A 12,586-nucleotide genomic window follows, 5' to 3' on the forward strand; every position below is an offset into this window, starting at 1 on the left:
CCTCCCTCCCCACCCAACCCCACCCCCGACCCCGCGCAGGCTGCTCGGGCGCTCACGGCTGGCGGGCGACCGCTCCTCACCGCGACGGCTCCCGGCGCACGGACACTCCCAGCCCCGCGCTCGGCGACTTACCTCGCGCAGCAGGCGCTCCAGTTGCGGCTCGGCCCAGGCGACCAGGGTGTCCGGCGACCCCGCGCGCCACAGCAGCTCCCGCTCTTCCTCGAGCGCCGCCACCCGGCCCTGCAGCGCGGCCGCCTGGACGCCCAGCAGCAGGCAGGCGACCGCCGAGCCGGCGGAGAGCAGCAGGCACAGCGCGCTCACCGCCCAGGCCCCAGCTGCCGTCGCGGGGCGCCCCGCGCCGCCGCCGCCGCCCGCCCGGCAGCCCTTCCGCGCGTCGCCGCCGGCGCCCTGGCCTGGACTCATGGTGTGCTCGTCGCGGGTGGACTCTCAGAGGGGACGGTGCACAGAGCCGGGGTCACTGGCTGAGCGTGCTGGAGCGTGCTGCAGAGCCCGAGGCACGAGGTCGGCCCGGCGCGGGGCTTAGCCTCCGGGCAGCAGCGGACCGCGGCGCACGCCCCCTTCCCTGCCGCCAGCTCCTCCACAGCGGCCACTTTGGGCAGTTTCCTCTATGCAAATAGACCCTGCCAGAAAAGGAGCCGGGACCCACCCAGGGGAGGAGCGGCCAGGCCGGCCCCGCGCGGCGAGGGGGCGGGGGCGGGGGCGGAAAGGGAGCTGGCTCCTCGGAGCCCCCCAGCGCGTACCTGGCTGACCCCGCGCGCAGCACTCATCTCCGCCCTCACCTGCCCTGGACGCCGGGCTGCAGCCACTCCCGCGCATGCACCTCTGCGACTCCTCAGCCCGAGTTCCAACTGCGATCCCGAGAGGTCTGTGGTGCACCCAGAGACTCAGAGCGCCTTCTGCAGCCTACCCTTGGCTGCGGCATCATTCATTTGTTGGGAAAATTCCCCTCGACTTGTGAATTAACCTGACACTGAAGTGTCAGAAGTTTTGAAGTACGAAACTTCAAACCCTGTGGAAAACTTAGTGAATCCTTTCTAGATGGTGCCCTAGCGCCGCTTGGTGGTGGAAAGCGACCTCTTGTGCATTCATACAGACGCAGTCAGGGTCGGGATTGAGCCTAGTGGAAGGATGCCTCTTAGAATATTTAATACTCTCACCATTTATTATGTGCCAGACATGCGGTGCTGGAAACAACTTGTAAGACCTTGTTCCTGACCTAGAGAAGTCTTTCATTTGAGAAAATTGAGACTTTAACAAATGCAAAAGATAGGGGAAAAGAACTCCAACTTTTGATGAGCTGATGGCTTAATTCTGTAGTGGAAACACAACCTGGCCAAAAATAATCATCTAGTATGTACCACATTTAACCTATACTGCGATTCGGTTGCAAATGTACACCACAGGGTTAAAGTAGGAAAGCCTGAATGAGAATCAAATGGCCGGAACAGTCTTTTTCAAGAAAGGGGGGCAAGGCTGGAAGTCAAGCACATTCTCTGCTGGCTCAGATTCCTACCAGGATTTTGCATCCTAAAATGGGTCCCACATAACTCTCCCGCTAACTCCAGTAATAATCAAATAAAAACAACAGACTTGCTTGGATCTTTGTAATTTGGGCAAATCCACAGCCGTTTTTGAAAAAAAGACCGGTTATATCTTCCCACTCTCTGGGTATCTTTGGATTTATTAGCGTCTTTGGACAGATTACTTATCTCTTAACAAACACTGAGGACCTTCAGCTTACATATTCCTCCTCAATCCCTTAATTTAGAGGGGAAAATTACCTCCGAGATTGGAATAAAACAGAAATGGTTGGCATCTCACCTCTGCAACTTTGTAGCTGTGACCTTAGGTAACTTGGGGTCACAGTTAAGTGGTTATACAGAGATAGGTCTTGCTAAGATCTAGCATATGCCCAATAAATAGTCTGAAAAGTACTTGCTCAGCAAACTGGATTGTCTTCTTTGAAAAGAGGCCAACACCATATTACAAGTTGGCACATCGTTCTTGCTACACATAGGCAAATTGCCCGTCACCTGCACGTATTGTTCACCATATTCCAGAAGCTTCTGTGTATCAAACAAGCCAAGCTCATTGGTCTCTTTGGCCTTTGCCCTTGCCTACCGCCTCACTATCTGGAATATCCTGCTCTCAGATCTTTGAGCAAGCTCCTCCTTCAGGTCAAGGTCCTCAGGTCCTTAAAACTCACTATCTCCAAAAGACCTACCCAGACTGTCCAATCTAAGGAGGCTTCATTTGCAGTCCTCAGAAGGATTACTCAGGGAGATCATTTATCACTGTTTGAAGTTACCTTTTTATTAACAAGACAAAGTTACCCATTTGTCTCGTTCACCACTGTTTTCTCAAAGAGCAGTACAGGATCTGGCAAATATTTGTCAAGTGAATTAAGGAAAGGCGAAAATATGTTTACTGTCTACAGCTTAATTTAAAAGGCAAGGAAGAAAATACTCTATTTTGTAAGTTGGGGTCCTGGAAGGAAGAGATGGCATCCTCAGACTGAAGACAGTCTGATTGTAGAGACTGTCTACATGGTGGGGCAGATTAAGGGAAGCCAACAGGGGATGTTGAAGAAGCACTCTGGAGTATAAACAGTGGAAGGCCATTACCATCTCTAGCTACAGGGGGGAGAAGAAGAAACTGTGTGGGAACCCTGTGAATGCTCGGAGCTAAACAAAGGTCAGCTCAACAGGAGCTGTGGCCTTTGGTTAAGGGATACCACCTCTGCAAAACCATGGCTTGGAAGGTAAGGAGCTGGGGGATAATCTCTCTCTCGTCTTACTCTCTGATCTGCTGGGCCTCCCACTGACCAAACATACAGGACAAGGGAGCCCAGATGATGCAATGCAAAGAGGTCAGCCTCCTAAGGGCAGAGAGCTGAGTCAGAGTGGTGGAGAGCAGATCTGGGGGGTGGGCAGGAATCCACTGCATTCCCTAACGTGCATATAGATTACCAAGGTCAATCTAGCTACTGCTGCCTCTGAAATGGCTAACCTGTCAGCGATAGGCACTAGTCCTCAGGGAGACCAACTGGCTACTTGGTGGCAAACCAACTACTTTGAACTCCCTTCATCCCAGAAGGGCCAGCAATTTGTCCCTCACAGGGATGGATAGCTATACTAGGTATGGGCTTGTCTTCCCTGTTTGCAGAGCCTCAGCCAGCACCACTATCCATACAGATTCCCCATTCCACAGGTATGGAGTCCTATATAACAGAGCATCCAACCAGGGAACCCACTTTACAGCAGAGTAAGAGGAGGAGTGAGCCCATGACCATGGAATCCACTGGTTGTATTACATCCTGCACCAGCCAGAAGCAGCCAGCCTCACAGAACACTGGAACTGCCTTTTGAAGGCACAGGTGAAGCACCAACTCAGAGTATTCAGAGACAATATGCTAAAAGACTGCAGTGCCATCTTTCAGGATGTGGAATATGCATTAAATGAGGGACCTCTACATGACACTTTTTTTCCAATAATGCATGGGTCCAGGAACCAAGGGGTAGAAGCAAGAGTAGCTCCACTCACCATCACGCCCCGTGACTCACTGGGGGATTTTGTGCTTGCTGTCCTCACAAAGCTGGGTCCTGCAGGATTGGAGGTCCTACTTCTCAAGAGTGTTACACTTGCCAGGGCACACAGCAAGGGTCCATTCAACTATAAGCTATGGCTGCCCCCCAGGGCACTTTGAACTCTGTGTCCATGGACCTGAAGTCTAAGAGTCACCATTTTGGCAGGAGTAACTGACCCTCAAAAGTAGGGAGAGGAGGCTGCATTTATACAGTGGGGACAGGGAGGAATATGCCAGGCACCTGCTGGCACTCCTTTGCCCATCCTAACTGTAAATAGCAAGTGCAGCAACCCAGCCTGATGATTGTCAAGGGCTCAGACTCTTCAGGATAAAAGGGCATTATAAAATATTTTATTAAAAAGGGATTACTTGGGTCAGATAGGGTTGATAACCACTGCATAAGATTATAAGTAATGTTGATAATGAAGAGGTTCAGATATATTCAAAATGCTCTGTTTAAGAAGGCAGGGGGTACTTAAACATTTTTTTAAAATTTCCAACAAAAATGGTTCAAATTAAGCTTTAAGGCATAAAAGGATAAGTTTCAATTACATGAGGAAATTGTTACTTAGAAAAGGCAGTATGATATTGTGGAAAAAGCATCAGGCATTGATGTATAATGCCTAGATTCCAGTTCTGGCTCCACTAATAGCTCACAGCTACTTACTATTTCAGACCCCCAGTTTTCTAGTTTGCAAAATGGATATACCAACAGGGACTAGGCTCAGTCTATCTGAAACTAGAAAACTAGACAAACTATATGAAATGGCAGTTTTCAAGATACTGGACATCAGGCAATGAAGGACAGTGACCCTTGGGAGATGGGGGGAAAATGAAGTGAGCCCAAGGATTGTCCCAGCTTACTCTCTGGAGAGATGTTTTCAGGCCACAGTGCAGGGAGGGGGACCCAGGCAGAGCCACCCTAAGGTGAAGGAGCTGCAAGTCCAAAGAAGCTGAGGCAGTTAGAATTTGCAGGGTAGAGGACTGGAGAGCAGAGCTGCACACAGAGAGAGAACTCTCCACCTGAGATCATCACATTTGTGAGGAAACTACTGGGGCCAGGACAGAACCACTCAAAAGGATGAGACTCTAATTAGAGAGGAAGCAATCCCCACAGCTCACACAGGCCAGGGATAGCTCTTCTTCCCACCAGCCAGCATGCAAAACCTTATAATTTAGAGGGCATTGGGTAGAGTACTCAAAAGATTTTGCATCAGTAGTGGGGATAAACTAGCTCTAGACTAAATGCTGCTCTGGTCCTGCCTAACAAAGCTTAAACCCCAAACCTGAAAAGATCAAAATGATTCAAGTAATTTAATCATGTTCCATAATAAAGCTCAAGTGAATATAAAAATACCCAATAACCAACAAGGTAAAACAAAAAGCCAAAATTACCAGGCACACAAAACAGCAAGAAAATATGACCCATGATAGGAGAAAAAGCAATCAATCAAAACCACCTCAGAAATGAAAGAGATGATAGCATTAGCAGATAAGGATATTAAAGGTTATACCTGTATTCTATATGTTCAAGGAACTAAGAGGAGAGACTGAACATGTTAAGTAGAGACAAAGATTTTTGTTAAAAGATCTAATCTAGAGACTAAAATGACAATGTTTGAGATGAAAATTAAACTGTATGGGATTAAAGGCAGGTTAGACACAGCAGAAGATTAATGAAGTTGAAAATATAGCAGTAGATGGGACTTCCCTGGTGGCGCAGTGGTTAAGAATCCTCCTGCCAATGCAGGGGACACGGGTTCAAGCCCTGGTCTGGGAAGATCCCACATGCCACGGAGCAACTAAGCCCGTGCGTCACAACTACTGAGCCTGCGCTCTAGAGCCCATGAGCCACAACTACTGAGCCCATGTGTCACAACTACTGAGCCTGTGCTCTAGAGCCCAGAAGCCACAACTACTGAGCCTGTGTGCCACAACTACTGAAGCCCGTGCGCCTAGAGCCCATGCTCTGCAACAAGAGAAGCCACCGCAGTGAGAAGCCCGTGCACCGCAACGAAGAGTAGCCCCCGCTCACTGCAAATAGAGAAAGCCCACGCGCAGTAATGGAGAGCCAACACAGCCAAATAAATAAATAATAAATTTTTTTAAAAAAAGGAAAATATAGCAGTAGAAACTATCTAAAATGAAACAGAAGGAAAAAGCTTGAAAAACAAACAAACAAAAAGAACATCTATTATCTCTTTAAAAGATAATAGATGGCTTAAGGCAAAAATAACAATGTATTGCAGGGTTTTAACATATGGCTAAGTAAAATGTATGGCAAAATGGTATAAAGCCCAGGAGGGGGAAATGGTAGTTTACTGTTACAAGATTCTTTTACTCTATGTGACATAGTATAATGTCAATTACAAGCATACTGTGATAAGGATGTATACTACAAACTCTAAAGCAAATGCTAAACACACACACACACACACACACACGGTTTAGCTAATAAACCAGCTAATAAAGTAGAATTATGAAAAATACTCAGTTCAAAATAAAGCAGAAAAAGGAAAATGGGAAGAAATGGGAAAAATAAAAAATAGGAAGATGGTAATCTAAACCCAAAAATATCAAAAATCCCATTAAATATAAATGGTCTAAACACAACTAACAGGCAAAGACTGTGGCACATATATACAATGGAATATTACTCAGCCATAAAAAGAAACGAAATTGAGTTATTTGTAGTGAGGTGGATGGACCTAGAATCTGTCATACAGAGTGAAGTAAGTCAGAAGGAGAAAACAAATATCACATGCTAACACATATATATGGAATCTAAAAAAAAAAAAAAAAAGGTCATGAAGAACCTAGGGGCAAGATGGTAATAAAGATGCAGACCTACTAGAGAATGGACTTGAGGATATGGGGAGGGGGAAGGGTAAGCTGGGACAAAGTGAGAGAGTGGCATGGACATATATACACTACCAAACGTAAAATAGATAGCTAGTGGGAAGCAGCCGCATAGCACAGGGAGATCAGTTCAGTGCTTTGTGACCACCTAGAGGGGTGGGAGAGAGAGGGTGGGAGGGAGGGAGATGCAAGAGGGAAGAGATATGGGAACATATGTATATGTATAACTGATTCACTTTGTTATAAAGCAGAAACTAACACACCATTGTAAAGCAATTATACTCCAATAAAGATGTTTAAAAAAAAAAAGATTGTCAGATTAGATAAAAATGCAAGACCCAGATATATACTTCCTACATAAAACACTTCATAGATAAATAAATAAATAAATAAATGGATGGAAAAAAGATGTACCATGGTAACATAAAAATGGAAATAGTATCTATTTGTGCTCATTTCATATGGTTCCTATAGGACTAAAACCAAAAGTATAGGAAAATCATTTATAGACTATAGAATACTGTATAAATCAAGAATATACGGTAGGGCTTCCCTGGTGGCGCAGTGGTTGAGAATCTGCCTGCCAATGCAGGGGACACGGGTTCAAGCCCTGGTCTGGGAAGATCCCACATGCCGTGGAGCAACTGGGCCCGTGAGCCACAACTACTGAGCCTGTGCATCTGGAGCCTGTGCTCCTCAACAAGAGAGGCCGTGACAGTGAGAGGCCTGCGCGCCGCGATGAAGAGTGGCCCCCGCTCGCCGCAACTAGAGAAGGCCCTCGCACAGAAATGAAGACCCAACACAGCCAAAAAAATAAATAAATGAATTAATTAAAAAAAAATGTTTCTGTGGTGTCTGTCCTGTGGAAAGCACAGACAAATACAACTCACATAGTGCCTAGCCAAAAAGATATAGATTAAAAAAAAAAAGAAGAAAAAAAAAAGGATATAGGGTATAAATCAAGAAATGGTGAAAATAACAGCTACTTTATATAAATTACCTCATTTAATCCTCACAACCACTCTTGGGAAGTTAGGTATTAGTATTTCAACTCATAGATGAGACTACAGAGAATACCTAATTTGTCTACCTATACAGGGAATCCCAGGGTGTAAATTCAATTTGACTCTGCAGGCAAGCATTGTCACACAAGTCATATTGTTCTCATGTGTGCAATTATTGTGAGGACACACAAAATAACTCAAATGTTCCTAAAAATAATTTGAAAAAATATTAAAAAATAATAGCAAGATCTTTTAAAATTAAACTCCTCTATTAATGACATACTCTAATCATTTAGGCCTTATCAATCATTCTCAAAACTGTACCTACCCATGTTGCCTTTAGTTAAGAGTAAATCCAGCAGCATTTAAAAGCACTGGGTTTTTTAAAAAAGGTATCCAAATTGGAAGGGAAGAGGGAAAATTGTCATTATATGCAGATCACAATGATACTCTATATAGAAAACCATAAAGACTCCACACAAAAGCTATTAGAACTGATAAATGAATTCAGCAAGGTAGCAGGATATAAGATTAACATACAGAAATCTGTTGCACTTCTTTACACTAATAATGACATATCAGAAAGAGTAAGTAAAAAACCAATTCATTTTATAATCACATCAAAAACAAAAAACAACAAAAAACCTAGGAATAAACCTGACCAAGGAGGTGAAAAACTTATTCGCTGAGAACTGTGAAACATTGATAAAAGAAACTGAAGATGATTCAAAGAAATGCAAAGATATCCCATGTTCTCGAAGTGGAAGAATTAATATTGTTAAAATGTCCATACTATCCAAATCAATCTACAGATTTAATGCGACCCCTATCAAATTATCCATGACATTTTTCACAGAATTAGAATAAATAATCCTAAAATTTATACAGAATCACAAAAGACCCAGATTTGCCAAAGCAATCCTGAGGAAAAAGAACAAAGCTGGAGGCATAACCCTCCCAGAATTCAGACAATACTACAAAAGCTACAGTAATCAAAACAGTGTGGTATGGGCACAAAAAAAGACATGGATCAATGGAACAGAATACAGAGCCCAGAAATAAACCTACCCACTTATGGTCAATTAATCTTCGACAAAGGAGGCAAGAATATACAATGGAGAAAAGGCAGTCTCTTCAGCAAGTGGTGTTGGGAAAGCTGGACAGTCAGCTGTATGTAAATCAATGAAGTTAGAACACTCCCTCACACTATACAAAAAAATAAACTCAAAATAGCTTAAAGACTTAAATATAAGACATGACACCATAAAACTCCTAGAAGAGAACATAGGCAAAACATTCTCCGACATAAATCATAGCAATGTTTTCTTCGGACAGCCTCCCAAGGCAAAAGAAATAAAAGCAAAAATAAACAAATGGGACCTAATCAAACTTAAAAGCTTTTGCACAGCAAAGGAAACCATAAACAAAACAAAAATACAACCTATGGACTAGGAGAAAATATTTGCAAATGATGTGACCAATAAGGGCTTAATTTTCAAAATATACAAACAGCTCATACAACTCAATAACAAAAAACCCAACTACCCAATCAAAAAATGGACCTAAATAGACATTTCTCCAAAGAAGACATCCAGATGGCCAACAGGCACACAAAAAGATGCTCAACATTGCTAATTATTAGAGAAACGCAAATCAAAACTACTGAGGTATCACCTCCACCAGTCAGAATTGCCATCATCAAAAAGTTTACAAAAAATAAATGCTGGAGAGGTTGTGGAGAAAAGGGAACCCTCCTACACTGTTGGTGGGAACATAATTTGGTGCAGCCACTATGGAAAACAGTATGGAGGTTTCTCAAAAAACTAAAAATGGAACTACCATATGATCCAGCAATCCCACTCCTGGGCATATACCCAGAAAAGATGAAAATGAATTCTAATTTGAAAGGACACATGCACCCCAATGTTCATAGCAGCACTATTTACAATAGCCAAGACATGGAAGCAGCCTAAGTGTCCTTCAACAGATGAGTGGATACACAGACACACACAGACACACACACACAGACACACACACACAGACACACACACACACACACAGACACACACACACACACACACACACACACAGGAATATTACTCAGCCATGAAAAAGGAATGAAAAAATGGCATTTGCAGCAACATGGATGGACCTAGAGGTTATCATACTAAGTGAATAAGTCAAAGAAAATATATGATATAACTTATATGTAGAATCTAAAAAGATGATACAAATGAACTTATGTACAAAACAGAAATAGACTCACAGACATAGAAAACAAACTTATGGTTACCAAAGGGGAAGGGGGGTAGGGATAAATTAGGAGTTTGGGATTAACAGATACACACTACTATATATAAAATAAATGACAAGGACCTACTGTATAGCACTGTGAAGTATATTCAATATCTTGTAATAACCTATAATGGAAAAGAATCTGAAAAGGAATATATATATATACACACATATATATGTATATATATTACTGAATCACTTTGCTGTATACTTGAAACTAACACTTCAATAAAAATAAAATTCAAAGCTCATGATAAAAAAAAGCAGCACTGTTTTTTTTTAAGTTAAAAAACCCTTAATTTTCATTTATATTTGTAATGGGAAACATTTTAAGTCACTGGGAGGAGGGGGTGCATGGGAACTCCTCCAAATCTACAATTAATCTTTAATCTCTTTACATGTAACTGCTGTTGATAGTATCTAAAGAACTAGACCTATGAGGTGTCTGCTCCTTTGGGATATTTAGGATGGTTTCAAGTCTTTACAATTAAATCTATGCTAAAGTCTTTTAATTATATATAACTTCTCCCTAACTTCTCCCCAGAATTGCAACATTTAAAAATAAACTAAAACCAGGAAAGGAGTGAATGTAAGAAAATGTATCTGAATAGTTGACCATTCTTGATTGGTTAAAAAAAAAAAAAAAATTCTTTGAAAATTCTATTCCCCCTTCCAGTTTCAGTGAAATGTCACAATAAAAACTGCTATGATAGGGAGCCAAAAGTAGAATTCTTGATAGTTTTGTAATTCCTGGTGCTCTAAAGAGGAACAACCAACATTATTGGGAAAATTAAAAAAACATGAAGTCACCTGGGTTAAAGCATTTATAGAAAACAAAGTAACTGCTATTTACTAGGGGTTAAAGCATTTATAGAAAACAAAGTACATAACTGCTATTTACTAGTGGGACTACTAAAAGCCAGGTAATCTGCTAGATTAAAAAATTTTTTTTAAAAATTTTTGGCTGTGTTGGGTCTTTGTTGCTGCGTGCGGGCTTTCTCTAGTTGTGGTGAGCGGCGGCTACTCTTCATTGTGGTGTGCGGGCTTCTCACTGTTGTGGCTTCTCTTGTTGCAGAGCACGGGCTCTAGGTGCATGGGCTTCAGTAGTTGCAGTGCGTGGGCTCAGTAGTTGTGGTGCATGGGCTTAGTTGCTCTGCGGCATGTGGGATTTTCCCGGACCAGGGATTGAACCTGTGTCCCCTGCATTGGCTATTGGATAACAGACATTATCCTTAAGTAATTCCAAGTAAGGAAGTACAGTTACTTTAAAGTAACTAACTCCTCCAAACACAGAGAAGACCTGGGACTAAAGTTGAAACCATGCTGGTAAGAAGTCTGAGCTCTTTTAATTCACTGAACTGCTATCCCAAAGAATTAACAGACAGGTAAGAAATGAACAAAAAGGGCCAGGATGCTTCTTTATATTTCAATTTCAATCTACAGGCTTGACTAGATCCAAGTTCAATTTTTTTTGTTTTAAAGGCAGTGATACCCCACAGGTGCTGTGTATTTCCTATTGCATCACCTCAGAAGCACATCAACACATCCATCTGGTTGTCAACCTGAGGTTCAGCCTGATCCCTTCATTATAAAGTTCTCCATCAGTTTTCCCCTCATGGTTTTAGCATCCACTGATGATTGGTGCCCAAATGTATTATTTCATAAAGAGTAGCAACACAGTGTATTTCTAACGTCCCTTCTGTATTTATCAGAAGGAATACTACAAAAAAACTTCCTTTCATTAACTATCAGTTTACAGGATAAGTGGGGACTAGAGGAAAGGACACCACTCCAATGATATATTGAATATGGGAAATTCTCTAAAGACAAATGACCAAGTTTCAATTAGCAAAGAAATAAAAAGGGGAGAAAAAAAGGCACATAGTGATTAAGAAATCTGAGACAAATTAGCTGTGTGGACCCTGACTGGGTACTGATTCAAACTAACTTAAAAGAACTCTTTAGACAATCATGAAACTTTATAGACTCTACCAGATAAGGAATTATTTTGTTAGGTGTGATACTGGCATTAAAAACTCACGTTAAAAGATATACAGTACAGAAATATGGATGAAATGGTATCTGACATTTGTACTTAAATGCAACAGGAAAATAAGTTGGGGAACTGATGAAACAAAATTTGCAAAATGTTTTTAATTTTTTAAGCTGGGCTATATATATTTAGAGGTTCATTATTCAACTTTTGCATTATATTTTTAAAAATCACTAACATAAAACTGGCCGCAAAGGCTGGACTGGCCAAGGAGTTGTAAAACCAACCTGACTTAAAACTTTACCTTCCCTCTATAAAAAAATGGAAAAAATAAAACCAATTAACCAAACAAAACTTTAGATTAAGGATTTTGCTGGATATAGCAACCTCTCAAAAATCGTGATCAAATGATCAACTCAAAATTTTAAGAATTAAAATTGTTTCTACCTATTTATTTGCAAACGTGCAATCTACTAAGCCAACAATTACTGATGCTATTAATACTGTTATTGACTCATGAATTCTTCTGTTCTATTTGAAAAGGTCGCCTTTTTTTGTTGTTGGCTGCTTGGCATGTGGGATCTTAGTTCCCTGACCAGGGATTGAACCAGTGCCCCCTGCAGTGGAAGCAGAGTCCTAACCACTGGACCACCAGGGAATTCCCTGAAAATGCAGCTTGTTAAAGTACTAGATGTTCAAATTTACAAATTTTTTTAAACTTATTTTTGGCTGTGTTGGGTCTTCATTGCTGCATGCGGGCTTTCTCTAGTTGCGGTGAGTGGGGGTTACTCTTCGTTGCGGTGCGCAGGCTTCTCATTGTGGTGGCTT

The 12,586-nt window shown here is 42.1% G+C and overlaps 1 protein-coding gene across 1 annotated transcript in view; it reads right to left on the reverse strand.

Moving 5' to 3' along the window:
- COL23A1 (collagen type XXIII alpha 1 chain) overlaps positions 1–6,608 on the reverse strand; it is a 370,527-nt gene extending 363,919 nt beyond the window's left edge. The window contains exon 1 of the mRNA XM_082379589.1: positions 133–6,608. Within this exon, the coding sequence (XP_082235715.1) occupies positions 133–423 (291 nt within the window). The 5' untranslated portion in view covers positions 424–6,608. The remainder of the gene's footprint in view (positions 1–132) is intronic.
- Positions 6,609–12,586: the final 5,978 nt, after the last annotated feature.

Source organism: Balaenoptera borealis (genome assembly GCF_965194805.1).
Source record: "Balaenoptera borealis genome assembly, chromosome: 2".
NCBI classification, from domain to species: Eukaryota; Metazoa; Chordata; class Mammalia; order Artiodactyla; family Balaenopteridae; genus Balaenoptera; species Balaenoptera borealis.